This window comes from Aythya ferina (assembly GCF_964211825.1).
Source record: "Aythya ferina genome assembly, chromosome: 8".
Taxonomy (NCBI): domain Eukaryota; kingdom Metazoa; phylum Chordata; class Aves; order Anseriformes; family Anatidae; genus Aythya; species Aythya ferina.
Genome location: NC_140304.1, coordinates 23,072,630 through 23,100,524, shown reverse-complemented (window position 1 = coordinate 23,100,524; position 27,895 = coordinate 23,072,630). Strand labels below are relative to the sequence as shown.

Sequence of the window (27,895 nt, the reverse complement as noted above, 5' to 3'; positions counted from 1 at the left end):
CTGGGCACCGGGGCTGTCCTGGGCCGTGGTGGCCAGGAGGAAGCTCAGTCCTAGATGTAAAACCTCGGTCTGCCATGGAGGGGTAAATCCAGGGCTTTTGGGGGGTGCCACCGCACCCCGCACAGCGCCGGACAGCAGCCCCAAGCCTGGCACTGCCCATCAAGGGGGTGATGGCACAGCAGGTTTGTGGCTCAGCTCCTGTGGGCTTTGGGGCTGATGGCACCATGCTCTGTGGCTCTCATTTGAGCCTCGCACTCGGCTTTGTGCTCCCCGTGGGCTTGGCACGAGGGCGGGAGACGTACCACAGGCAGGGCAGGCCCCGGAGCATGGGCACCGCTGCCCTCCCCGCGGGCCGTGCTGGTGCTCGGCCCCTCAGGGCGCTCCTTGCCTCTCTTCTCCCCTTCCTGGGGCCGGGGGAGGATGGAGAGGAGGGCTCTGACAGAAGGCAGCTCCGGCAGCTGCCCCCGTGCCTCGTTAAGAGCTAACGGGCACCTCGGCGCTGCCGCGCTCTGACCCGTGACTCGCTCCTCGCTGCGGCGCTGACAGTCCCCTCCGCGCGGCCGGCTCCTTCCTGCTCCCCTGGAAGCCGAGGATGGCGTTAATTGGTTTAAGGATCGCTGCCCCGCGTCCCGAGCGGCCTGCTGAAGATAATGAACTTGGAGGGTGTTAATCGCCGGCGTGTTAATAACAGCAGAGGGCCTGGGGACAGGGCCCGCACGGGGAGGGTGCCGCTGTGCGGGGACGACGGGCACCGAGCCGTCACGGGTCCGTCCGGGGCTGTGCTTTACCCCTCTGTGTGGGCACAAAAAGCACCGTAACGCCCTGCTGCGGGCTGCTAACACACCAAAACCCCACAGCAAAGGGCTCCAGAAGGACTCAATCCTCTGGAGGCTAGCAGGTGGGCACTTCGGCCCGAAACTACCGCATCCCGTGCCCCGTCCTGGCAGGTAGCGGGGCGTGTGTGACCCCACAGGAGAGAGTTCCCGTCCCTTTTTGGCCAGGAGGTGGCCCAGGGATGCAACCGGGTCAGCTGCTGGCTCAGGCAGTGTCCCACAGCATTCCCCTGGCTTCGAGCTGCCCTTCAAGCCTAGAGGAAACCGTGACCAGAGACTGGATGCAGAGCTCCCCAGCGATGGAGAGCACGTGGCAGCCCTTGGTGAGCCTTCCTGCTGGATGGGAACAGCTCTGCAGCACCCAAACCCCGTCTGGCTCCGCGTTGCCCCGTGCTCCTTGCCTGCCCAGGAACGGTGCTGGCCCCACACGTCCCCATCAGCCACCTCCTGTCCCCAGCAGGACCAGGACCCCAGGACTCCTCTCCAAGAGCCACCAGAGGGTCACGGGGGCCCTCCTCTCGCCCGCTGTGCATTTCCACCCAAGGAGAAGAGATCTGGCTTTATTTTCACAGCCAGGGGACTCGGAGTTTGGCCGCTGGGCTATCGCCGGCACCTGCACAGCCCTGTGCTCCTGTTCTTCCCCTGCAGAAGCACACGGATAACAACCGAAAAGAGGCAGAGAGGGAGAGAAAAAGCGAGACAACGGATTTGCCTCCATGCTCCTGTACAGAGCAGTCTCCTAATGAGAAGAATATGGCTGCTAGTTAGCAGAGGGGTGTGTCCTGTAGGCTAAAATGAGATAGTTAAACTGCACTGATTGAAGGTTGAGGTTAGAGGGCAGCACAATTATGTTCAGGAGATTCAAGGGCTCTGTTTGATGCGGCAGTTCTAAGCTCCCAGCCAGTGTCAGTAGTTTAGCTTAGGGTTTCTTTTTTTTTTTTTTTTTTTTTTTTTTGTGGGCTAAAGACAGGAAGGATAAAAACTATGGGAATGAGTTGTTACTATTATTATAAAGTGGTGCGAATTTTTTTTTTTTTAACTACCAGCTCACCCCCCTTTTGCTTAACTGTTTCCTGATCATTATTTTTTAAGCTGCTTCAAGAGAAGAAGAGAGCATCCCCTTCCCCCCGGAGAGCGGCTCTGAATGTTCTCCCTCTCGGGGAAGGTGATTTTTTATTATTTTTTTTTCATGCCCAGACTTCAGCTCAGTTCCCTGACTGAGGATCAGGAAAGCAATTAGCAGTTCAAATTATGCCGAGGCCAAATTCTTTGTCTCAAAATCACAGGTTAAGAGTTGCAAAAGAACCTTAATTGCCTGGTGCTGAACGAGGTATTTTTTTCTGCATTTCCACTGCTTCGGGCTGTTTATGGGGGGGAGTCTCTTGTGTTTCCAAAGACCTGCAGCAGCACAGCTTTTTCCCCGAGCCTGCAGAAGCATCCAGGCACTGCACGGGTGGTGTCCCTGGCCCCTGGTGTCCCTGACCGCCAGTCCCTGGCCTCTCTCCCAGCCTCTCTCTGCCACCAGCCCGCTTCCTGGCTTGCAGGTCACCACCTCCTTTTTCTTCTCCCCTTTCTTCCAAGCACGGGGCAGCCCTGTTCAGGAGGCTGTCACTTGCTCAGCAGAGACGAGGTCACCCAGCCTGGTAAGGCCAAACAGGTATCAAGCTGCCCGTGCCAGCCACCCGACCCCGAGCAGCGAACGAAGGGCTGTCTGCCCCCGCTCACGCCTGAGTCCTGAGCCCACGCTCCGTGTTGCCTCTTGAGCCGACTGACAGCCCGCTTTATTTACTCTAATGGCTCTCATTTTTAAATGTTAATTCCTCCCTGAAGAAAATGTCTTTTCGAGATGAGTTGCCCATCACCGGAGAGAGCGCGGAGGGCGTGCTGGTGTCCTCAGCGCGGTGCCGAGCCAGCCTCCAGCCCCAGCCCCAGCTCCTTCCCTCTCCAGCCCGGAGTAGGATCCACGTTGCCCCAGCCCCATCATCCCAGCTCCATTTCGGGGCTGATGGATTGTCCCCAGGCCAGGTAATGGGTACGGCCCCAAAGGGGACACGGCAGGCGCAGAGGCTGGGCTGCCGCCGAACAACAATTTCTAATCTCCATTGGAGAGGAGGGCGGCGGGCTGGGGGGAGGAACCGGAGATAAATGTTAGCTCATTTCTTAAGTAATTAGTTACCTCCTCATCCCCATGTTGTAATTGTGAACAAGCTGTAATGTTTAATTAGTGTGTAAATGAAACCCCAATTTCATAATGGCTGCGGTGACAGCGCTAAGTGAGACGGGCACAGAAGGGGCCGCATTGTTTCAGCGGGAGATGAAGCTGTCGCCCAGCAAGCCGAGCGTCTCTGGGAGAAAATGGAAATGATAAACGAAGTGAGGCTAATTAGCAAAATCATACAGGCCCCACTGATGGTTCTCATCAAGGGGAGGTAATGAAGCGGGCGGGCCGAGCTGAGGGGGGATTAATTGGAGCCGATTCCTGCGCGCACACAGGCGTGGGCAGAGCAGCCGGCGCGGCGAGGCAAACTTCTCCGCTTTGCTTCCCCTGTCCTTCCCCAGCCAGGCAGGGACCAGCAGCACCCATCAGCTGTCCCCAGGGTGGGGACAGTCCTGCCATGGGCTGTCCTCAGCCCCACGGTGAGGATATTGAGCACAAACACCACGGGGTCCGGGTAGCAGATGGAGCATCTCCGCGTGATGGTCGGCGGGCACGGGGCTGAGCGCCCCGCGCATCCTCTGGGCAGGGGGCTCTGCAGCCCCAGCACCCCAGGGGCAGCGTGCCCGGCCACGTGTGGTGCCAGCAGGGCACAGTCAGGGCTTTCCACGGCTGGGGGAACCCAAGGTTGCAGAGCTGAACTTTATCCTTTCAAGCCGTGGAAGAAGTGCCCTTTCGGCAGCCGCTGGCACCCTCCCGATCGTGTTGCATTACTTACTGACATTTACGGCAGCCCCGCTCCCGTTACAGCACCGAATGCCCTGCGTCCGTCTGGGAACTGCACTGTACCTGCTGCCATCTCACCTGCAGGCTCCCAGGTACATCAGGAGCCACCAAACATCTTGCCAAGCAGAAGCAAGGACAGCAATACCTGCCCGGCTTTTAATCCCTGGGCTGGCAGCTGTCTGTCCGAGCACGGTGGCTGTCCCTGGCAGTGCATATTGAGGCAGCAGCGGGACCCTGAGCAGTTCTCCTGTGTCTCAGCCTCCCTTCCTGCCACAAAATGTCACGGGGAGCTGTCTGAGCTGAACGTGCCAGTCCCGGGATGCCCGGTGCCTGCCCAGAGTCACCGTGTCCCTCCCCTGTGGCCCCTCCGAGCCCCCTGCCGCCTCTCCTGCTGAGTAATGAGAGATTTCCCTGGGCCTCCGAGGCCTCTAAAGAGGGGCTGAGCAATATTATTTATTCAGTTGTTTACAGAAGCGTTTGATCGGGAATAGTTCTTCACTGCCAGCCTGTTGTGTATTATTCATTGCAATAATCTCTGCAGATTGTGATAAACTGTAACTGCGGCGGGGCAGCGCGGAGCTGGGCTCTACTGCCACCGCCGCCTGCACCGGCCTCTAAAATATCGGCAGCTGCAATCATAAATCTCAATTTACAAGTGGGACTATTGCACGGGGAGTTATAGTTATACTAATGATTACTTCTCTGTCTTATTTTTCATGTTGCAACGGAGTAATAAATTTTTAAGAACAGCCCGGGCGCAGCGGTAGGGAAGCCTGCGCGTCTGCGCTCCGTGCCGCCGGCAGGGAGCAGCGAGCCCGTCCTCCCGCGGGCATCACAGGGGGGTGACACCAACAGCCCTTTGTGTCCCCAGCCTGGGAGCCCAGGTACCTCGACGGGGGCTGGATCACACCTTTGGGGTCGGCTCTGCTGTTCGCTGTCCTGGAGAAGAGCCCCCAGCTCCCTGCCTTGGTTTCCCTGCCTCGAACAGCCCCGGCCCCACCTCTCCAGCGCTGGGCTGGTTTTTCTCAGTCAGGCTGAAGAGATCGGGGAGCTGCTGAGGCCGAGGGAGGATCTGAAGGCCAAGAGAAGAGCTGCTGTTCGAGGGGGGCGTCCTGCCCCCGTAGCTCACACCCTCCCCAGCACTGGGGCGTGGGGATGAGATGCTGGCTCCCACCTAAGCAAATCCTTTCCCAGGGCCAGGCGAGGGGCAGCAGGGAAGGCAGGCTGTGGCTGCAGGATCCCATCCCCATCTCTCACCAGTAACTCACGAGCACCCAGCATGGTCCCTGCTGGAGCAGTCCCCTTGGGGGCACCCTACAAAGCCCACATCGGGTCCCCAGCAGGCAGCAGCAGGACCCGGGCTGCAGCGAGCATTTCCCGAGTGTTTATCACAGCTCCGAGGTCTGTGATGTGAGGCCTCTGATGGATGCCTCCATTCACAGCCTTGACATTATGATGTACAGGGAGCCTAGAGACATATAGATTTTCAAAGTGGCCACTTTGAGCATAATTATAAATATCCAGCCTCTTTACATAGTGAATTGCTGCCAGGAAAAGAAGGGCCCCGTGAGGGCTGAAATGCTGCCATCCACGCTTTCTTGAGAAAAGCTCCTTGGCTGACATTCATCCCCCCTTTTCGGGGTGCCAGGAAGGGATGGGCACTGAGGGATCGTGCCTCGGCCATCCCGTGCCCCCCAGCATCTCTCCCCCCTTGCCCGTGGTGCCGGCTGCCTCTGGCTGGGGGCCATCTCGCCGGCACTTTGCTTTTGCAGCCTGTTTGTGCCAGCACGTCGCAGCCTGATCCTAACCGCTTCCGAATGGCTGCTCCCCTTCCAGATCACGGCACAGAGAGGGGCACCAGGGGGCTGGGTGCTGCCGGTGTCCCCAGCTGTGGCCCCAGGGACAGGGAAGGAGAGATCTTCCCCTGGCTCATCTCCCTCGGCTTGCCTTTGGGGCTGAGGCTGCCACCCCCGTTGTCACCGCGGGGCCAGCAGGAAGCAATCTGGAGAGCTGGTAACATCTCAACCTGTTTCCAGCCCTGCGTGGCAGCACCTTGATGTGAAAGGAGAGGAGCGAGAGGTTTGGGTGCTGTCAGAGCATCGCCGCTTCCCTCCCCGTGCCAGGGCCAAGGTGGGTGCACGTGGGGAGGGCGCCTTCGTCCCCGGGCACGAGCGGGTGCACAAACAGGCTTTGGTCACCGCCACCCCCAGCCTCTGACAGGGGGGCAGGCTGGAATTTTTCAGGGCAGAATGAAGGGGATGTTTGAGGATTTGTTCTCTGTTTGCGAGCAGGGTCTGGAGGAGAGAAGGTCAAAGAAGAAAATTGGAGCTGAATTGAAATCAATGGCAGGTAGAGATTAGAGCGGTGCCCCAATTAACTGCAGCGCGCTGGGGTGAGGCTGGGGGGGGGCTGCAGCTCCCCAGGTTGGGACCCCCCACCTCAGCCCGCATCTCTGCAGGGCTGTGATTGCTGCGGCTGGCCCAGGGACATGAAGGACCACAGTGAGGATGTTGCTGCCACGTGGGCAGCTGGTGGCAGCAGCAGAGCGGGGCGTTTTGGGGCTGGAGGAACCCCGCTCCCTCCTTCTCTGCACTTCTTTCCAGGCTCAGCCTCCCTCCCCAGCTGCGTCCCAGCTCTTTGTCCTCGTTTCCGTGTCCTGCTCCCTTCCCCCATTCCTCCGGTACCCTCTCAGCTCCACCAGCAGCCCCACTATCTCCCCGTCACGGTTTCCTCCAGCTTCTCCTGCCTCCCGACTCCAGCTCTCAGCCCCGCAGCATTTCAATGCAGCGCTTTCCTCCCTCAAGCTTCCTGGGGAAGTCATCGGGCGCCCCGAGGGCCGGGTCCCTGCTCCCCGTGCAGGTGCTGGGACCGGGTGCCAGCGGGACTGCAGCTGCTTGGCCATGGGGCTGGGTGTCAGCAGCACACGTGGGGCTGCAGGCTGGGTCTGTGTTGCCCAGAGCTGGCGAGATTCCGGTGGGAAATTCATCCCAAAGCCTCCCCGGCCCCAAAATCACCCTTCCGACAAGTTTCAAGGCTTTGTTCCAAAGCAGCTGGGCACAAACACACACACACAAAAAAAAAAAAACCCTCCAAGCAACACGTAGCTGGAATTTGAGGGAAATAGCAGCATATTTTTTGTTCTTGTTCATGGTGATGCGTTAACAGTTCGGGCTGGAATTTCCTGGGGAAAAAAAAAATCACCGGGAGTCAAGCGTCCAAGGTGGAACATCTCCATCAGCTCTGAGCTCTGGGCACAGCAGGGCAGGTCATGTCAGAACAAGGGGGGAGCCACCCCAACACTTGCCCACCACGCTGGGGGGGCCAGGACCCTGCTCGTGCCCCCCGTGTGCCCGTGGGGAGCTCCGCGGTGCGGCGTGGTGTCCCGCGCCCGAGGAGCGTTAATTAACATTGCGGGAAGATCTGAGGCAAGGTGCAATTTGACTGATCCGGCGCCGCAGTCGTTCAGATGCCGAGTTAATTCAATCCTTGCACACAGTGCTCCCACAGATTGTTGGCTTTAAACAAACAGCGGTGACAGATTTGTTGCTGCGGAAATGTGGTCATTAAGTCAGGAGCGCGTGTTTGACCTGAAAGCGATTGAGTGATGGATGCAAGTCATTTTAAAGCCGCAGCAGCCAAAAGGATGCTCCTTTTGGAGAGCAATCTTGCATCTGAGGAGTGTAAATAATTTAAACAAACAAGTAAAGTCAGGTGAAGGCACCGCTGTGTGCCGCAACGTGGTGTCACGGCGCTACATGCGGAGCGGGGCAGCGCTCCCGGGGCCAGGTGTGTGTTGGAGGGGAGCTCCTGTGTGCAGTGCGGCAGGCAGGAGGTGCTGGGCGACAGATCGGGGCTGTCCCTGTGAAAACCCAGTCCCAAGCGAGCCGGTGCTGGGCCCCGTACCGCTTAGTGCTGTGCACCCATGGCTCTCCGAGCTGGGGCTGCCTCCTCCCGCGGTGAGCAAAGCTGAGCCTTGCCGAACATCCCGTTTATATCGTGTTCCTGGCTTCATCAGGGCTGCGTGGTGCCTTTTTAGCGAGGGCCAGCTCACTTTTTGGGGTCTTCAGCATAGGCAGGCTGTGGATCTCAGGGCTGGGTCTGCTCCTGCGGGCTGGGAGGCAGCAGGGGAGCCGCAGCGGTCACGTTGCACGGGTCTGCGCCTTGCGCCACTGGGGTTGGCGGCCCGGTAATGAGGCTGGTAGCTACCGTGCATGGGAAGCAGCCATTGCCTAAGCCTCAATATCTCAGCCATTTAATTTAATGGGGTTTTTTAAATACCAAAAGCAATTAAGTTCACATTGTGAGCTAATCGCCTACAAAATTTCATTTCAAAGATGCTCAGACTGTTTGTGAGAGAATTGCTCGAAAGAGCCCCAAATGCGCCAGTGTCTGCCCGCTTGCCCTCCTCTCCCTTTCCTCTTCCCTTCCCAGACCCAGGCAGATTTTTCTGAAGGAAGCAATCACGTTTTCAGGCTCCTGAATTTATGTCAGGTTATTTCAGGGCTAGGAGGAGATGCTGGGAGCTCTGCATGGGAGGACGCGGTACCGCTGCCTTGAGGCTCTCCGTCCGTGCTGCTGTGTCTGGGTGTGTCAGTGGTGCCCCAAGCAGGACACCCAAACCTTGCACGAGCCTTTGGGCTTCAGAAAGCTCCCTGGATGTGCCCCCACAGCAGTGGCCACCACTGCCCTCAGCAGCTCGCCCCGCATGCCTGGCCCCAGCCCTGGCAGCCCCCACAGAGCCGGCTCTCCCACGGGCTTTATCAGCTCGGAGGAGAGCTGGTGATAACTTATTCTCCCGAATCGCTGTGTTACTGAATACGGAATAATCCTGCCTCAACAGCCAGCTGGGGGGGTCCTTCCTGCACTGCAGCCCTCTCCTTAAAGCACCTTTGCCAGCCAAGCCCCCCACGCGCTGCCCAGGACGCCTCCAGCCGGGGTGGGATGGGGCACGGCACACGGGGCCCGGCTCCGCTACCTCTGCCGCTGTATTTTGGGAGCCCAAACACCCCCTGGTTTTCCCGGCGGGCGGTGGGGAGGTGATTGATGGAGTCCCGAGCGCAGGCGGTGAGCCCAGCTCTCGGTGTTTCTCCCAGATCCATGGCACGGGGAGGGGAGGTCACCGCGTCGCAGGTTTGCTAACCTTGCCCGCTTATTAAAAATGGTAAAAGCCTCCCTCAGGACTCGTGAAGTATAGATCCAGAGAGCTCCATATGCTGTTCCCCTTAATGAGATGTCTGCCTGAAGAGCAATAGCAAAACACACCAGCCAGTTCAGGGTCCCTATAGCTAGATGGCCTGGCTGTAAACAGAGCCGTCCGTCTTAATGGGCTATCGTGTAAAAACTTCTCCCAGTCAATAAATCAAAGGGGCTCCATTTATATCATGCGCTGCCTTCGCTATTAGGCGGCCCTGGCTGGCACGCTCTGATACAGAGCTCCCCGGGTCCGCGCGGCGAGGCTGGAGCCTCTAATGGGCGTTTAATTCAGGCTTCCCCGCGCCGACACCAGGGATCCGCCGTGCTCCGGGCTGGCCGTGCCCTGCAGGAAGGGGAACCCATGGGTTGGGACCTTCGTATCCACTCCAGATCCTGTGCTGAGCAGGGAACCTCGCAGAGCTGCCAGGGACCGAGCCCCCCGGGGGGATTCAGGGCTCGCCCCCTGCGTGCCGGGCACCCCCTCCTCCCGCAGCGGCAGCGCTGGCTCAGGTATTTATTTTTCATTCCCTCCCCTGTGCTGCTCCGATGGCACCGGAGGGAAGTTCCGCTCCAGCCACCATCCCAGGCAGAGATATTAGTCCTCATTACTAATTAAAGGAAGCAGGAGTAATTGACGGATGGTGGATGGCGGGGGAGCCGGCGTGATGAACAGCCCCTGTCCCCGCGCCGGGGACGCATGCTGAGCGCTACCTGTTAGCTACAAATAAACAAACCTGATAAATAATAAATAGTTTGAGAAGAGTGGCCGAGCATTATTTAAATTAATAGGGATTAGAGGGAGAGGCCTGAAAGAGCATTCCTCCGGATGAGCTATCCCCGGCCGGGAAGGGACTCATTTGTTGAGGACTGGAGTAAACAAGGAGCAGGGGAGGATCCATCACGCCGGCTCGGCAGGGCCTCACGGCGCTGCTCGGGCTCTAACAGCACAGCCACACTCTTCCTGGCCACCTCTGCACCAGGGCCCCCTGCCCGTGTCCCCGTGTCCCCTGCCACCTCACCAGTGTCACCTGCACGGGGTCCCCGGGTGCGGGTCTGTGGTGGCGCAGCAGCGGGGCACCCTGCAAGCTTCCAGCAGAGCCACCGCGCACCCAGGCGCTCGCTGTCGGCTGAGGTTTGTTCTCAGCCAACAAATCTGCCCGCCGGGGGTCTCCGAGCCCCCTGACATTTGAATAACCCCCTGCCTGTGCACAGCCAGGAGGCTGGGGGGGAACGGGGGGGAGGCGAGCAGGGCCGGGGGGGAGAGGGGAGGTCGGGAGCTCTGCTCGCTATCACATCTACTCCATCTTATCGCCGCGGTAATTTGATGATAAAAAATAATCCGAGGCTGGAAAGGAAACATGTGTAGTGGAGTAAAGATTGAATGGAGGTGGATTGTGCCCCGGGGCGGCGGCTGAGAGATAGAAGGCAGTGTCCTTCTGTGTGACACTCCGCCGAGACGCGGCCCCGCCGTGCCGAGCCCTGCGCGTGGCACGGGTGGGCTGCCGGCCCCACACGGCCCCGCGGGCACATCCCCATCCTGTGCTGCCCCAACAGGCACAACCCCATCCTGCGCTGCCCCAGTGGTCACATTCCAGCACCAGGCAGCCCTACAGCAGGGATGAAGGCAGCACCAGACCCATGGGGTGCTGCGCTGGCCTGCGGTGCACCAAACCAAGGGTCCCAAGGGTGACGGGTGCTGCCCTCCTCCCCCAGCAGCCCCGCACCAGCAGCAGCAGGGCTCAGCCTCACTCCAGCTCCCCGGCACATCGCTCCCTGCACATCCTTCCTTCTCGCAGGGTGCCCAGACCTCCAGCTCTCTGCAGCCCAGCCCCGACGGGTGCCGTCCCCGTCCTGCCGCCGCAGCGCCGCGCGGGTTGTTCCCAGCGCGCTTTTTTCCCCCCCCCCCTTCCCTTTGGTTATGCTTCACAACTCATTTTATCAGCTGTCAGGAGCCAAATGTCTTTTTTAAGGAGTGGGTTATAGCCACTAATGTACTGAATGCTATTGCACTGGCTGCAGTTAGTGTTCCACGGCTAAATTACTATAATTAATGTTCCACTAGGACTGTTTGTAACAGGCGGCTGCGGGAGCCCTGGCTCTGGGTTTTCACAGCGGCTGAATTACCTCTGCTCCCCTGAGAGAGCATCCTGCATGAAGGGGGGTGAGGTCGGTGCCGGGACGGGCGGCAGGAGACGGGGTGCCCAGGGCAGCCCCATGTCCCTTGTGACCCCGTGGGCACGCAGCAGGGCGAGAGGCTGCCCGGGCTGGGACGTGCATCCCGGGGCTTTGCCGCAGGCGTTTTGGTGCCGGCCACACCGCGGGGATAAAACGTGGCTCGATGCTGAAACGTGGTGCCCAAAGGCTGAGAACAGGCCGGGCACAGCACCTCCACCCGTGGCAGGAGCCCGGAGCCTGCTCCCCTCCCTTGCCTCCCGGAGGGATGCAGGGCAAATCTCGGCTGGGCACGCGGAGAGGCGCGCACACACCCCTCGTTTCGCTAAACGCGTTTGTTCAATACCTGCAACAAACAGATTAGCCGGGGCTTTATCAGGGACAAGAGAAGGGAGAGAAATGTGATAATGGTTTTCAGCAAATCCTCGGGCTGTCACAGATTAGAGCGGCCGCGGCAGGGAGCATTATCAGCCCTTTCCTCCTCTCCCCATCTCCTCCCCCTTTGTCTCCTCTCTCCATCGGATTTCTCCAGCCAATCTATTGTAGCGAGAGCCGGGCAGATACACGGAGAAGTCGCTTTCAATCTGATCCGCGATTGGTTTTCCCGGCAGCTGATCTGTGTCGCGGCATCGATCCGCGTGCCCCCGGCGCTCGTCACCTTGTTTGTCTGGAGAGGGAGCCTGGGGGGGGCCGGGGGTGCCGGGCGGGGGGCCGGGCTCAGCGCCGCAGCCCTTGGAGCCACTTCAGACCTGCTGCGTGCCATCGATCGCCGCGCTGCAGCGCGCGGAGGCCAGCCCCGCGGCGCAGGAGGGGCGCGAGCCAGCGGCCCTCATCAGAGGAGTTTAAATGGCCGTGACCTTCGTGGTGAGCCGAGGGACGGGAGCAGGGGCTGAGCACGGCGTCGTGGGGACAGGGGTAACCCCAGCTGGGGGCTGGGGGCTTGCTTCTTCCCCCTGGAGGAAGCCAGGATTGCCACGTCTGGAGCCTGCGTGCACGTGGCCAAGTTGCACCGAACACAGGAGCTTGTGTTGAGCTCGGAGATCCCCAAAGGCCGTTCCCAGAGCAGGTGCCCCACGTCCCTTTGGGGAGCCACAAGGTCCCTGTGTGCCAGCAGCACCACGGCCGGCCCCAGGCCCTGCTCCGGGCTCACCCCAGCGAGAGCTTCCCGAGGGGCAGCGGGGACGGGGGGCTGGGAGGGCAGGAGGGGACATAACAAGTAATGGCCCCGAGTGTGGAAACACTGTTAATAAAGTGTATTTCACTTTTAATTTTGACATATAATGTAATGATCTTTTTTAAGGCCCTATCATATTATCTGCATGACTAGATTATTGAGTCTTCATCATCTCCAGATAAATTTATGACCAGGATGATGCTTGGAATTTATTATCAGTCAATAGAGCTCAATACTGTAACAAGGCGTGTAATAAGATATACATATTTAATGATCCGGAGTAAAACAGCCCCGCTAATGGGCAGGAGGAGACGAAGGCTGGAGCGTTAATTTCCATCCCCTGCCCCTTCCTGCGGGAGCCTCACACGGGGCATGGTGGCCCCGGGGTCCCGCGTGTCACCCGGCCGGCGGGGAGCAGCGGGGAGCAGGGACCGGCTGTGGGACACCCAGGGGAGCACGGCCACATCCCTCGTGCCGTGATATGGGTTTGGGGCAGCCCCTGGAGGGCACGCGAGCTGTCCCATCCCCGCGGGTCTCACGCACCCATCGCTGTAGCGCGGGGCCCGGGCGCAGCGGCCGCAGCCAGAGCCGTGTCCGGCGGGGCCCCCTCTCCCTCGCCAGGCTGGGTTTGGAGCTGCCGATTCTTCCAGCCCTTTGGGATGTTATTAAATTAGTTTCCTAGGACTTTTAATAAGCACTTTTGATGCCTTTGAAGCGTGTGGCTTTGTGGGAAGATTACAGTCCCGCATCCATCTCGCTGGGAGAGAAACAATGGCAGCAGGGCCGGCGTTTGATCTCTCCTCCAGAAGGCGAGAGAGGGTTTGCGAGAGACAAAGAGGTGAGCTGGTGATTTGGAGCTAATGTTTAAAAATAGGTAGGTCTCCCTCCAAGATAAAGAGACCTGCCCTTCTCTGTGTAATCGCATGCCTCTGCCTCGCCGGACCTGCAGAAACACAGCTCGCTTTATTTGAAGGCTTCGAGTGCGGCGCTGGGTTTGATTCTGGGCCCTTTTCAAGCAATAACTAGGCCATCTGACCGAGCTTGAAAGCGCAGGAGAACTTTCCATTAGGACTCACCACACAGTCTCGGCAGCCCTGGAATTGCATCCTCGCCTTTTATTTCCTCTCTCTGACATCTCGTGTCACTCACAGGCAGGAGAGGCTCGGCTTTATCAACTCGCTCGTTTCTCCCTTGAAATCTCTCCCTAATTAGGGCCCCAGTCCCGGCGGTGGCACCGGGTGCCGGCAGCCGGACACGGAGAGGGACTGGTGGCAGCGGTGTGGGACAGGTAGGGTGACAAGGACAGCAGCAGCCAGGGGCAGGGACACATCGGGGGCATCTCCCAGCCCTGGCCCCGCAGCTCCCGGGGAGCACCCATGCACCCAGCCCCCGTGGGGTGAGTTTTGCTCCATGGGCACCTGGCTCCAGCTGGGCTTCGCCTTCGGTGCACGGAGAGAAGGCACCGGGCAGCCCCGCTGGCTGTATCTGCGGGTAGCTGCTGCTGCCTCTAACAGCCTGGAATAAACTGGCCATAAATATCCCGATCATAAGTGCTTGGGTATGGCAACTTTACACCGAACAGAGGTTTTAACCTTCCCTGCGGAGAGTATCCAGCTCTGTATCACCGACTGCTCCCGTTTGGCTGCACGGCCGAAGCTCCAGGTGAGCTGTGGGAACAGCTGGGATGAGCTGGGAGCAGCAAGGATCCCACTACTGCCCCGGGCTGCTTTGGGATGTGACTGTCCTGCTGTCCCCTGTGTCCTGCAGGAAGAGCCATCCTTATACCTCCATCCCCATGCCCTGCTCTGGGCATGCACAGGGAACGGGTCTGTGGGGATGAAACCCCACCCGGAGGCAGGGCTGCCTGCCCAGGTTTGGTACCGCTGGAGAAAATCCCCTGGATTTCCTCTGGCTCTGACACTGGCGGGGCTGGATGCTCCAGGACGCAGCTCACTGGGCTCCTGTCGGGACCAACCTCCTGTCCCCGTTCCCAATCCCACCTGCAGAGCCCCAGCGAGCGGCTCTGGAGCCACCAACTTCGGGAGCTCACTGTCACCTTGTCCCCAAGCCAGCCCCGGAGCACGGGAGCCCACCTCACCCTCGCTGCACCTCTTGTGCCCCAGCCGTGACTTTCTTCTGCGGAGCGACTTTGAGGCAAGCTGTAAAACACTGGGACGAGTTAAATAATACACGACAGTGTACGGTATAAATTACAGGAAGCCAGTGGTGGAGCGACATTGTATGCTGAATAAATTAAAGGCTGCGTGACTTACAGGCGAGATTGATCTCCTGCCGAGCATTTTGTTTGGTGACGTGCTTGTCATAAGGGAGAGCTAATTACCAGCTCGGCTCCGGCAATGGGAACACGGCGCAGGCCGGGTGCCCTGAGCGTTGGCGAGGGTCCTGCACTTGTAGGATTTGCTGTTCCCGAGGCCAGCCACGTGCCAGGGACCCGCTAGCCGGGCCGTGTCCCTGTGCCACCAGGCTCGGTCACATCGCGGGGTGATGGATGTGCCAGGGGGTCCTCCTCAGGGCTTGGTTGTGTGGGGCCCAGCACTGCTGCAGGGAGTGATATGGGGCCCAAAAGTGTATGACTGGGGTTTGGGACACATCCAGCTGGGGCTGTCCTGGGGCTGCTGGCCCTGGGGCACGGCTGCGGGGTGGGCAGCGGAGCAGCGACGGGCGAGAGCGCATCCTGCGGCAGGGATGGCGATGGCATGGGGGGGACACGGGGCTGGAAACGCAGCCACCGAGCCCGGGGACGAGCCCAGGGCCGTGTCCCCAGCTCGGGCTGGATGTGGCCACCCCGTCGGGCTGTCTGTCACTCGGCGGGATTATGAGTAGTGAGCGTAATGCATCGGCGTATGAATAGGGTTGTCTGGCTGATGGTGATGTATCGTTTTTCATTACTGCCTCTCAAGCCCTCCCTGCTCCACGTGTGGAAATTCTATTTATTCCCTAATTTGTAAAAATTCCCTCCTTATCTGATACCAATCAGGGAGGGGTAATTGGCTCTCCAGGGCTAGCGGCTGGGGTCCTGATGAAGAGATATGTGTGTCTGCTCTGGCTGTCCAGGCACCCTGCCCTGCTGCACCAGCGACACAGGCCACAATTAATAATGATTTGCAAATGGCAGACAAGCAATAACGCAGAAAGATGTCCAGCCAGCCTCCTGCCCGCCCCTTAATTTCCTTCTGTAATATAAATGGCACGGGAACGAAAATCCAGCGCTATAAATTCTGGAATTAGTTATTCACCGTAATAAATGGGGCCCTTTTTGGTGCGCCGTGTCCCCCCCCCCCCCCCATCTTCCTCCTCCGACCGCCCCCCACTTCCCCCCTCGCCCGCCGCCTCCTTCGTTTGAGCCCGAATATGCAAATGCCGTAATTTAACGGGATGGTGAAGTTGATTTTCATGTTAACTTAATTACTTTGATTTATGACGGGCTGCGGCGCAGACACGGCCCCGCCACCGCGCGGCTCCCCCCGGCCCCTCGGCGCTCCCCCCGGCCCGCTCCTTCCCTCCTCTCCTCCCTCCCGGTCCCTTCCCTCGCCCCATCCCTCTCTTTCTGCCCCAATTCGGGGTTTTTTGAGCTGCCTGGCAGTGGACATAAGTCCTGGCGACAATGGCGTGATGAGGAGGACAGATTCCCCGTCCTGCCTTGTTTAATCGTGCCTGGATAATGGATGTATAATTGACTCATTTGAATGCTTTTGCCTACAGGAGTGCAGAGCATTAAATGTTTGATTGCCTTAATTTCCAAACAGATCATTATCCCCTTCTTACCCGCTCTTAATAAACACTTTATGAGGATTTTTTTTTTGTGAAGGAAAAAAAATCTCCACTCCTCGTACTTCTCTGAAGTGATAAACTCTAATTAAGTCTAATATTTAAAAATATGGTAATGGCGACTTGTTTGAATAAGTGGCCTGCATTTCCATAATTTCATTATTACGTAAAACACGCTAATTATTTGAAGTGTGCTTATTACTAAAAGAGAAATCTCCTCCTAATAAAGATGAAATTGGCTTTTTCCCTGTGCTGCTGAGCGTGCTGCTCCCCTTCCCTCCCGGCCGGGGCGCCAGCGCCGCTCGCTTTGTCTACCCGGGGACGCTCACGGGGCCACCTCGGTGTCCCGGGGGGCTCTGGCAGGGTTTTGGGGTCCCAAGCACAGCAGCTTTGGAGCCTGAGCCCCGCGTGCAGGGGCTGGGAAGAGCAGCAACAGGTAGGGGACAAAGCGAGTAGGAGAGCACGACCGGGCTCCAGATCCGCCGCAGAGCGCTTGCCGGCTCTCCGGCGGGGCAGTCAGGGGAGGCACCGGGATGAAGTCAATATAAAACTAATTTTCTTTTCTTCGTGAAGAAATGAGGTGTGTGGCAGTAACGTAATTGCAGATAATGAGGTAAGTTATTCTTAATATTCCCAGCCTCGCTGTCAGCTCCACCTAATGTACCTGCCGGCTGTCCGGGGCGTGCAGAGCCCCCCGCACCGCGCAGGGTTATGAGCCCATTCATTTGGGAGCCTCAGGAGGGGCCCCGAGCTCCCCGTGGCTCCCTGACGTGTCCTTGTCACTGCTGCAGCCGGGTGTCCCCGGCCCCATCCCACCCTTGCCCAGCACCAGATCCCCAGAGCCGGGCTGTGACGTTTACCACCGGGGTCACCCCGACGGTGGGGTGGGGACCTGTGGCCCTCTTGTCCCCAAAGCTGCTGTGGCCGTGGGGGTGTCTGGTCCCTGTAGGGTGAAAATCCCATTGCCTGTGCACAGCCACAGCCTCCTGCCACAGCGTGAGTGGGGACAAGTGTCAGTGTCCCCCAGGGGTGCCGTGGGAGCACGGGAAGGCCAAAACCCCTCTGGTTTCTCAGCGTCACCCCTGCAGTGGGACTCTCTGGGGCTGCTTTTGAGCCGAGGCACGGACTGGATGGGTCGTGCCGTGGTGGGGATGGGTGGAGGCTGAGCACTGCTCCCTCCCTGCTTCGGCACATGAGGCGAGCAGCCACCAGAGCCGATGGCTCTGTCCCCTCCCGGGACGTGCCCGTGCAGGGTGAGCAGCGCAGCTCAGGGCACAGTGGGGACACATCAACGCATCCCATGGCTCCCCTTCGGGATTGCAGGGAACACCAGCAGCAGCGTGGGGCCCGCAGGGCTCCTGCAGGTCACGAGGCTGCTGCCTGGCCCCGTGGGGAGGGGAGGGGAGGCGCAGGGAGGCTGTGGCCGGGCGTCCCCGCTTCCGCTGGCAGGGAGCCGTCGTAGGAAGGGAGCGGTGATATTATTCATTAACAGTAATCTGCCATTAGAACATTGACAAATGGCCCCTGGTCGCCTGAGCATCAGTTCTCGTACAGCCCATAAAGCATGGGGACAGTTTAAATATGGACCTGCTCTGCTCGGGCCGGGGGGCGATCCGTCTTCCCAGCCGCAGCACAGGTGCGCCGGGGCTGGCTCCAAATGAGCGTGGTCAGGGGGGGCTCTCTGCTCCCGCAGCCCCTCGGGGCAGCCCCGGGCCCCACCGGGATGGAGAAGCTGGCTCCTTGCTCCTCCTGCTTGGCTCTTGTCCCTGCCAGTCCCCGGGGTGACCTGGTGGCCATGCCAGGAGAGGCAGGAGCCCCGTCCTTCCCTCCTGCTGCCTGGGGCTGGGGAGGGCGCGGGGGCATGGCTGCACCTGCAGCACGAGCCTCGCTCCTTCCCGCAGCCCCGTTGCGTGGCATGGCCACATCCTGCCAGCCCGTGGGGCTGCAGGATGATGTCCTGCTGCTGAAATCTTCCAGCTCCTCCTGGGCTCGTGGCAGTGCTGCTCTGCCCCAGCCGGGGGCAGGAGGTGCCGTGGCGGCACAGCAAGCGGCACAGGCTGCTGCCTCCAGCCCTGCCGAGCAGCGCAGCAGGAGCGGTGTCACTGTGCCAGCACAAGGACAAGGACAGGCAGCGGTGCTGAACGCTGCCAAACTCCAGCCCTAATTAAAAGGCCCCGGCGTGAGCTCGCTCTGCCTGCCTGTCCCCGCGGCACAGAGCTCGGCAAAGATGCGGAGCGGGCCGGGACGTGGGCACGGAGCTGGCGAGGAGCCATCGGGGCAGGCTCGGCCCCAGCCACCCCGTGAGCATGGAGGGAGCTGTGCGGGACACAGGTGATGCTCCGAAGCGACACGACACGGCGAGGGGCAGGGAGGCACCGCGGAGCCGCTGCTCCGTTTGCAGAAGGCAGCGTAACCCCACGCTGACCCCTCTCATACACACCGCGCAACACCCCTAAATCAATTGCATCTTATTATTACAATATCAATATACAATATTCCTACAATAACACCATTGATTTTCTACTCAGAGGCTGCACCTAAGTCTGTTTTAAAGAGGAGGGAGTTAATAGTGCCCTCATTAAAAATCTATAGATTACCCCCCACCCCAAAAAAGAAAAAGCAGTTTATATTCATTAGGGCTATTGAATATAAAGTAATATGTTTGTGTAGGACATTGGAGTAATGTGATAATCCGTCCGCATATCAGGGAGAAATCCACTTAGCAACCCTGTCAGCTTGACAAGAAAAATGTGCCCATAAAGTCGGGAATACATTGAGGGAGCGAGCGCGAGGGAGAGCAGGGGCGCGCGGCCGCGGCAGAGCGGTGTCAGCGGCACGGGGCCACCGTCACCCTGCTGCTGGCACAGGGACATGAGCGGGCACCCCACTGCCCTGCGAGGTGCCCGGGGCCGGGGCAGCACGGCTGTGCTGGGGTGGGGAAGGTCGGGGCTCAGCCCGTGGCACCCCCAGTGCGGTGTCCTGGCGGGACACGGGGCTGGCGGTGCCAGCAGGGGCCGCGGTGGCTGCGGGACCCCCTGCGGCAGTGTCCCCCTGGGAAGCACCGGGCTGCCCGGCGTCCTCGGCCCCCAGCCCCGTGGTCACCTTCGCGATGGATTAAGCACTGAAAGAGCAGAAAAGCAATCCCGTTCGCGCCCTCTTAGGTTGTCAATTGCCATTTTTGTAATAGAAATTCCTTTCACAAGGTAACAACGGCCAGATTTAGAGGATTTCATATTGCTAATAATTCCCCAAACAGCCATCTGACGGTGTTGTTTTAAAAGCCGCTTAGTTTTTTGCTTTGGAGTTTATGAAAATCTCCCACTCTAATATCCCGAGAGCCAGCCTATAATTGTGTTATTAAATCAATCGGAGCGGATTACATTGTAAAATCAATAGATGGCTGTAATTGCATATTAGAAAGTTGTTCTGCTGTTGTTGATTTTTTTTTACATGGATAATTATAATAAGCGTGTTTACCTTAGCGCTGATTTGGAATGAGTCTCACTAAATGACTTACGACGAGCTCGGCGCTCCCGCTGCCAGGGGGCCGTGCCGGCGTTTGGGGTGGCGAGGGCGACACCACAATTCCTCGGCCGTGATGTCCCGCGGGGAGCCAGCTCCCGGGGAAGCTGCGGTGCGAGATGGAGGGGATGGGGTCTGTGGGCAGGAGCTGGGGGTGCAGTGGAGGGGGAGCCGAGAGCGAGCCTTGCCCTGGGACTGTGGGGTCCCGGTAGCACCCTGAGCAGCTCCCCAACTCCACGAGGAACAGGGACAAGTGGCAATGGGAGCTGGCGCTGGTCAGGACACACTTCGTGTGCCAGGCCCCTTCAGTGCCCCCCCAGGCACGGATCTGCCCCCGGCCGGGTGCTGGGGGCAGGCAGGGCAGCGCGGTGGCACCGGCCCTGCCGCGGGCACCCAGCAGCGGGGTAGTGCTGCCCGTCTGAGCAGGGCCCTCAATCCGGCACGCGGCACTGTCAGCAGGCAGCCTGCTGTCTCCTAGACAGTGAAATATGGCCACAATTAGCCCGGATACAGTTCAATTATGATAAACAGCGTTTGCACCCTTTAAGCCGTGATTAAAAGGCCTCCTCCCGTTGATAGAGAGACCTAATTTCACATTATTATCGCTGTAGCTTGATTATAAAGCACTCCCTGGATTTACAGTTGGGAGATGGATGTGGAGGCTTCTTTATCATTTACACATCAGTAATGATGCAGCCTTCCCTCCACCACAACATCCATCCAGCGGCGGCGGCGAGAGGGGGGCCCGGGCTGCGCCCCCTCCCGGGGCGCCCTCTCCCCGTGTCAGCCGGGCCCCGCTGCCACACACAAGTGGGCAAAGTCACCCTTACGGTAACAGCTTGATAAATGGGCGCGCGGTAATGAAATGGAGACATCAAGGCGTGGGGCGAGGAAGAAAGAGTGGTAATCGGAACGAGTGGAGCTGTCCCGAAACGGAGGGGAGCGGGAAGAAGGATCGCCTCTGTGCCGTGTGCTGTCAAGGGAGAAATTACACATTTACTCTTGCTTTTTCTTAAGGAGACGGCCCTCATAGATCAAAACATGGATTTACAAGCCAATTTTCAACATGAAATATAGACACCAGGAATCAATTTAAGCCCGGCTTCTATTTTAGCAAACGGTGCCTGCGTTTAGTCCCAGGTAAATAACGCCAGGAGCGCCTGCCCCCTCCCCGCCTCGCAGCCCCTCGCTCTGGCCACCTCGGTGCCGTGGGCTGTCCCCCAGCGCCGGGGCCGTCTGTGGCCCTGCAGCCTGGTGGCACGGCGTCCTGGTGCCAGCGGGCACGGGGTGGCACCGAGGGACAGCCCTGGCTGGGACAGGGCCAGCCCCAAAGCACGGTGCCTCGGTGCTGCGGCAGGGAGAGCCGGGTGCCAACAGCCCCTGCCCGAGGAGAGCGAAGGAAAGGGGAACGTGCGTGGCTGGTGGAGGGCAGCTGCGGTGTCACCGGGCAGCCCCAGCCCCGGCTGAGCTGCGGGGACAGTTCCTCCGTGGGCATGGTGCCTTGTGGGGGAGCTGGAAGGGGTCAGACATCCATAAACTGAGTGGCTGGTGCTGGGCTCGCAGGGAGGAGGCTGCTGGCCCAGAGCTGGGGGCCAGCATGGAGCCGGCTTGTGGGAACGCTGCCGTTCCTATCCATCCCCGTGGCAGCGCCCCACAGCGAGCACTGGGCTGGGGGACACAGGGACACGGCAGCAGGGCATGGCCTGGGCAGTGCTGCCTCCAGTCCTGGCCGTGGGGCCGTCCCCGTGCAGCGGGGCCGTACCGAGAGGTGGTGACGGGGAGCTGGGGGCCCTGCGCTCGCCCCATGCTGCTGGGGAGCACTGGGGCAGAGGCAGTGCCCCCATGGGGCTGGACGCCCTGAGGAGCAGTGGCTGTAGGGGATCGAGGTCAGCTTGTCCCCTTGGCTGGGCTGGAGGGGACATGGGGCTGGCACCTGGCCTCGGGGCTGACCGAGGTCCCGGCTGTGCCCCAGGGCAGCCCGGGGCCGGAGCGCGGTTCTAACCCAGCGCCTCTGTGCTCTCTCCGCAGACGACTGTAAGAACATCGCCAACATCATGAAGACACTGGCCCATAGAGGCTTCATCTTCAAGCAGACCTCCAAACCCTTTTGATCCCCAGGGCAGGCCAGGCAGGGCTGCATGCGCCCGGCGCCGGCGAGGCGGGGAGGACGGGCTCTAGCATTCAAACGGCAACCGAGGCCAGAGGAACCGACACAAATCTCAATTCAGCTGTTACTCCAGTAGAGGTTGTATATATGGGAAGGCAAATCTGTGTAGACCTGATGTGACTCCCTCTCTGGGCTGCTCCGGACATTATGCCATGCTAGCGGACAGCCGCGTAGGGCGCTTGCACCACATTTTAGACTCGTAGTTTGTTCTTTTCTTTGGCTCCCGATTTCCGTCCCTCCCTCCACGTCCCTCCCCGTCCTCCCTCTCCCGCCCCGTAGCCACAGCGTCCCCCCGGCATGGGCCGTCCCCGCCTTCCCCTCTTCTTTCTTTTCTCTGGTTTTATGTTTTCAGGCCTTGACGGCTGCTGCAGCGACGCCGGCGCGTGCCCGCGCCCGGGCTGCGCTCGTAGAGGCTCAGCAGTGTCGAGACGGCCCCGACCCTCCCCACCCAGCCCCGGCCTCTTCCCCGAGCGCCTTTTTCCCCTCTTTTTGAGTCAACACTAACCCCTCTCTGACTCCTGTATGTGACAAACGCAATCCGTCTCTTTATGTTCAAGGTGAAGTGCCTGTATTCTCCGCTGCAGAGCCCCCGGCAGCCCCACCGCGGGCTGCGGGGCCCCGGAGGGCTCCCTTCAGTGGGGCAGGGGCCCGGCGGGCGGGCGGGCGGGCGGCAGGAGGGAGGTGACAGCGCCCACGCGGAGCTCCCCCCACCCCGTCCCATCGCGTCCCATCGCGTCCCATCCCGTCCCCGTCCCGTCTGCTCGTGCCTCTTGCGGGGACGGGTGGGATGCCCGGCCCTGCCCCAGCCCCGCCGACCGATTCCAGCTCCCACCGGGGCCAGGCGCGCCGCAGCACCGCGTCCATTGCCGGCGGTGGACGTGCCAGCGCGCGCTGGCCCCCCCCCGACCCACAGGTACCTGAGCAGGGGAGCTGCAAATCGGCCCGGGTCCCCGACCCCGCTCCCCTCCCACCCCCCCCCTCCGGCCTCCCCCGGTTCCCGAGCTGAGGCTCAGCCCCCGCGTGCCCACGGTCCCCGCACGCCGCGGGCCGTGCCGTGCCCCTCGCGGGTCCCCGCGGATGCTCAGCAGCAGCTGGCTTGTTGCCTGAGAGCCTTGCCGAGCACATCCCCTCCGGCTGGGTGGGCTCCCGGCCGGCCAGGGCGGTCGGGGGGCAGCCGTGGGGCAGGCTGAGGGCACGCGTCCCCCAGTGTCACCCAGCCCCGGGGCCCTGCTGAATGGAGCCCTCGTCCGGGTGCTGACCTGCAGGGAGGCTGCAGCCCCGGGCCCGTGCGTGCATGGCCTGGAGCGAAGCCGGTGACGGCAGCCAGAAGGGCAATACAGGCACTGAACTTGGCGGTACATGACTGCATGGTGTGTGGTGTTCCAGTTAAACCAACCGATAATGCAAACCCAGCATTTTCATTGTCTAGTTATTCCAATCCTTGCTGTAAATGTGCCACATGAATAAAGTTTGGGGGTAAAGGAGCCCGGGCTGTGCCCCTGCATGTGCGAGTGTGTGCGGGGACGGAGGGGGCTGAGCCAGGCGGGTGCGCGGCAGCACGGTGCCCGGCGAGCGGGGCTGCCCTCCCGGGGGGTGCAACACCCCAGCACATCCGTGCACCCCAAGTGCCACGTGCAAACACAAGCTTTTGGGCTGTGAAAGGGAGAGCGGGCTGGGTGTGCACAGCCTTGAGCCCAGAGCGGGGTGACGGCCACAGCAAGTCCCACCGGTGGCTGTCACCACCCCCTGCCCTGCAGCCTGGCACACAGCGCAGGGTGAAGCCACGTTCAGGAGGCTGCCAGGCAGCTCCTAGCCCTGTCCAGCACCTGGGAGCAGGCACCCAGCAGCGCAGGGACCCCCCGGGACCTGCCCAGCACCGCGGTGCTGCAGGGAGCAGGGGCACGGCCACAGGGCTGGCACGAAGCGGGCAGCTCCCGGAAAGCAGGGGCAGCCTCAGCCCGCTTGCTCCAAGGAAAGGTCACAGGGGTTTTAATGGCTCCCTCCGTGCAGCCCCCGATCAGCTTTATTGACCTATTTTCGATGGAGTCGTCTAATTAGTTTTCTATGAAAACTAAGAACTTGGCCTTTGCCCTTTACTCCTGCAGGCGAGAATGTGACTCAGAGGACGTTGTCACGGCGGATCGATCGCCGGCTACGCTTGAAAGGCAGCGCGGAGGGGACGAGGGGGTGGGCAGGCCGGGTGGGTGCCCAGCTCTGCGCGACACGGGCACACAACCAGGGCCACCAGTGCCCGCAGTGCATGAACCCAGGCTGCCATCACTGCCCTCAGCGATGCCACAGCCCCTCCAGGACCCTACAGAACAGAAACCCAACCCACCCGGGGTGGAGCTGTGATGTCTCTCACCACCTCCTCCTGCTCTGCTCAGCCTGGCAGGGCTGACGACCACTCTGGAGCCTGTCCCACATCTGGCCACAGGGTGTTGGGCTGCAGGGCCAGCGGTGCCCGAGCTGCTCTGAGCCACGCTGCCACCCACCTGGCTGGAGGCAGAGCCAGTCCCGGTGTGACGGAGCTAACCCGGCACTGCCAAGGGGCTGGGCTGGCACCCTGGAGGGGATGGCACCTCCCCAGCATGGGTAGGGCTTTGGGACAAGTGTCTTTGGGGTGGGGGTCTGGGTGTGACCAGAACGGGGCTGAGCTCCACAACCCGGCCCTGACGGAGCACACTTGCACCCCACAAGCCCTATGAAGAGGGGCAGAGCAGCTCACGCTGTGTCCAGCTGTGCCGGGGCTGCTTGGAGCAGGAACGGGCAGAGCCTGGAAACAACCCTGCTGCCCAGGAGCTGCCATGAAAATTGCCCAGGTGCACAGCAGGAGCTGGAGAACCACGGCTTCTCAAAAAAAATCACCTCTCTTCTTCACCAACATGACCGAGCAGGACTCTGGTGAGCCTCACCTTTCATGAGGTAACTTTTAGGACTGAATGTGGGCACACATGTGGGGTAAGATGGGGCCACTCACACTGCATAGGATCACGACCCTTGCATACCCCTGCACTGTGCTGTCTGTGCCAGGCACTGCACAGACACCACGGCCACGGCTGCCTCCATCACTGCGGGGTCAGCACCCACGGCTCCGGGCACCCTGTGCAGGGCACACGCAGCACCAGGGCCCCAGGGGCGTGCGATCAGATCCCCTTTGCCCTTCACCACCGCAGGCGGTGGGGAAGGAAGGGCTGTGCAGACGCGGTGCCTGCAGCCCCACCAGCAAACCCCATCTCCAGCAGGGCTCCCCAAAACACTCCCGGCCTGCCCACCCCTCCTGCGGGTCCCTCGTGCACTGCTCCGTGTGCTGGGCGCAGCGTGGTGGGAGGCCCTGCTGCCCACCCCAGCGGGAAGGCGGCCCCGGTCCCCGCTGCGCGCCCGGCAGACGGCAAACAGAGCATGGAATTTGCACGGCTACAAGTTAAATACAACACACAGACGGATTTCGTCAGAGGGCCTGGCACGGCTGCCTTCGCGGGATCCGATTAACGGGGAAATAAAAGGGCCAGAGAACCCACGCAGCAGCGCGAACAGATGCCCTATAAAAATCAAATACGTGGTAATCAAGGGGACCGAAAGGTACATTTAAAAAAACAAAAACCCACCCTGGAAACAAAGGAACGGGGCTCTGTGGCTTTCCTGGGAGGGCTGCGGAATTAATGGGGAAGAGCACATGTGTTTGATAATCTTTATATGGCAAAAGACCCATCTTTCAAATATGTCACAAATTCATATTAATCACCTTCCTATTGCCTTCTGTGGCGCAGCTATTCCAGTTGCCTTGGGCAAAATTGGGAACTGTCTGGTTAAAAAAAATGTTTTACATTATAATTTACAAGAGCCTACAAGTCTAGTTTCTTTTAATGGAAAGAACGATTAAAAAAAAAAAAAGCGTGGAATATATATACACCCTGGTATATATACACTATATATATATATTAAAATATATATATATATAAAAGACAGATATTGTAACTCCATCTGGAAAGAGAGAATGTTTGATCTTAACAATGTAACTTCTAGCTTTCAAACAGGCTCAGAAAACAAGAAGTCAGCAGGAGTTCAGATAAAGGAAGCTTAAAAGTCAAATAATTCTGACTCTGAACCCGAGACTTCTTAGACTCAAGGTCTTTTCCTTTACCCATTAATGGGCTGACTTGTGAGCTCAGGAACAAAGTGCTGCAATGTGAGGATTTCTGAGAGTCACTCATTACAGATCACTGAGTGGAGTCTGAGTTGCGGAAATCAAAGGATCCAATCTGGAGTAACTGGCTGAACTTCTGCTTGGAACTAATTTGTTCCGAGTTCGGCTCACCTTTCACCTCCCGAAGGCCCCGAGCACGGTCCCTACCGGGGTCAGCGGCAGACGGCGCCGGGGGGATCCCGGCTCAGCTTTAATGGTCAGCGACGGGCACCGCAGCCCCTGGGAGACGATGGATGGCAGCCCCAGGAGGAGGAGGGACGCAGGGGATGCAGGAGGGCAGCGCAGTGCTGGGCTTTCTGCTGCCCGCTGCAGCACGCAGGCACCGCTCCTGCCCGGGCTCACGGTGCTCACCCTGCTGCACGGAGCGCAGCGCACGCAGGAGGGGATTCCAGGGGGGGCAGCAAGGCCCAGAGGCTGGCATCACCGAGGGGCAGCGCTGCTGGGGACCCCCGGGGATGTCAGCTCCTGCCTGTGCCCAGGGGAAGGGCTGAGCTGGAGGAAGCCCTGGGGGCAGCCCCATGCTGGGAGCACGGGCAGCTGTTGGCACAGCTGTTAGTTGCGTGCGTTCATCCCAGCATGCCGAATCCTGGAAAGGAATCCAGGCTTGCAGAGAAGAACACGGGAGTCAGGGCTCAGTCCCATTCCTGGCTTTGCCACTCTCTCTCTCCCAACATCTGGAGCAGGATACCTCTCTCCAGGGAAACAAATCTGGCTTCAGGGGAGCAGCTGGCTCGGAGGCTGAACTAATCCGTGCTCAAACCAACATGTGGAGTGCCACGGACGGGCAGCGATACACAGCACAAAGGGCCTCATTCTCTAACTCAGAGGAATTGGAAGCAGGGGGATTAAATGAGTCCCCTGGCAGCTCAGGGGCAAAGCACAGGCTTGAACTCCAAGTTCAAGGCTGGCGTGGCTGGGCTAAGCCACGGAAGCAGCCTTGGCAAGGTGCAGGGCAGGCTGCGGCCCAAAAACACCCACAGCCAGGGCTCCAGGAGGCAGAGCAGCCTGGCACGCTGCTGAGCGGGCAGGCTGTGCCCCAGCACACCCACCCAACAGCACTGCAGGGTGAGGGCACTGCCATGCACCACACCAGGACTGCCCCAGCCACCCCCTGCCTTCCAGGTGCTGATTCTAACCGTGACACCCAGCGAGAGGCACCGGGGCAGGGCAGGGAACACCAGCAGTGCACGGCCTCCAAGCAGCTCAGCCCATCCTTGGGAAAAGGTGGTTGTGGGCCACGAGCTGCCGGTCCCTCACGCTGCCTGAGCACCCAGAGCTGCAGGAAGGTACAAGGCAAGTGCTGTGCTAGGCCCTGCCCAACTCTCCAAGCATGCCCAAGCCAGGCAGAACATGGCACAGCAGCCCCATTCCCCTTCTCTCCAAGATACCCCTCCAGCTGGGATGTAATTTTTTCCCCCCTCAAAAGGTAACATAAAATGGTCACAGTGTGAATGTGCTTGACCTTTTGTCTTGGACTAATCTAATTGTGTCGTCTTTGTGTAATCAGCCGGTAAAGGTCAGTGCTGTATTTAACATGGAGGCCCTTTAGGTACTGAATTTGCCTTGCAGTGAATTAACTTGATTATATTTCTTTCAAATATGTCAGAGACCAGGTCAGTTTAACCCCCTCTGCGCTGCCCGGGCCCACCTCTTTGTTTCCAGCTCCAGGAGGTGGCGCTGAGGAGGGACGTGGTCAGGAACACACTGTGGGCTCCCTCCTCCTGCAGCCACGGCCACCACCACCACCGCTCTCCCTTTCCCTTGAGCCTGCTCCTTGGGAAGAGGAGGCGAGTTGTGAACCAGCCCAGGAGGTTTCCAAACCGGGACATACCCTGGACCGCACGGAGGGGTGAGATTTCGGGTGGAATGCAGTGGAAAAAAAAGATTCAGAAGACTC

General features: G+C 59.8%; 2 protein-coding genes across 5 annotated transcripts in view; both read left to right on the top strand.

The window, feature by feature from the left end:
* Window positions 1-23,275, top strand: part of ERI3 (ERI1 exoribonuclease family member 3) — a 110,306-nt gene extending 87,031 nt beyond the window's left edge. For all 4 annotated transcript variants that reach the window (XM_084527951.1, XM_084527952.1, XM_084527953.1 and 1 more), the window contains one exon: window positions 21,653-23,275. In XM_084527951.1, the coding sequence (XP_084384077.1) occupies window positions 21,653-21,735 (83 nt within the window). In that variant the 3' untranslated portion in view covers window positions 21,736-23,275. The remainder of the gene's footprint in view (window positions 1-21,652) is intronic.
* Window positions 1-27,895, top strand: part of DPH2 (diphthamide biosynthesis 2) — a 145,118-nt gene that overhangs the window by 25,591 nt on the left and 91,632 nt on the right. The gene's annotated exons all lie outside the window — the stretch shown is intronic.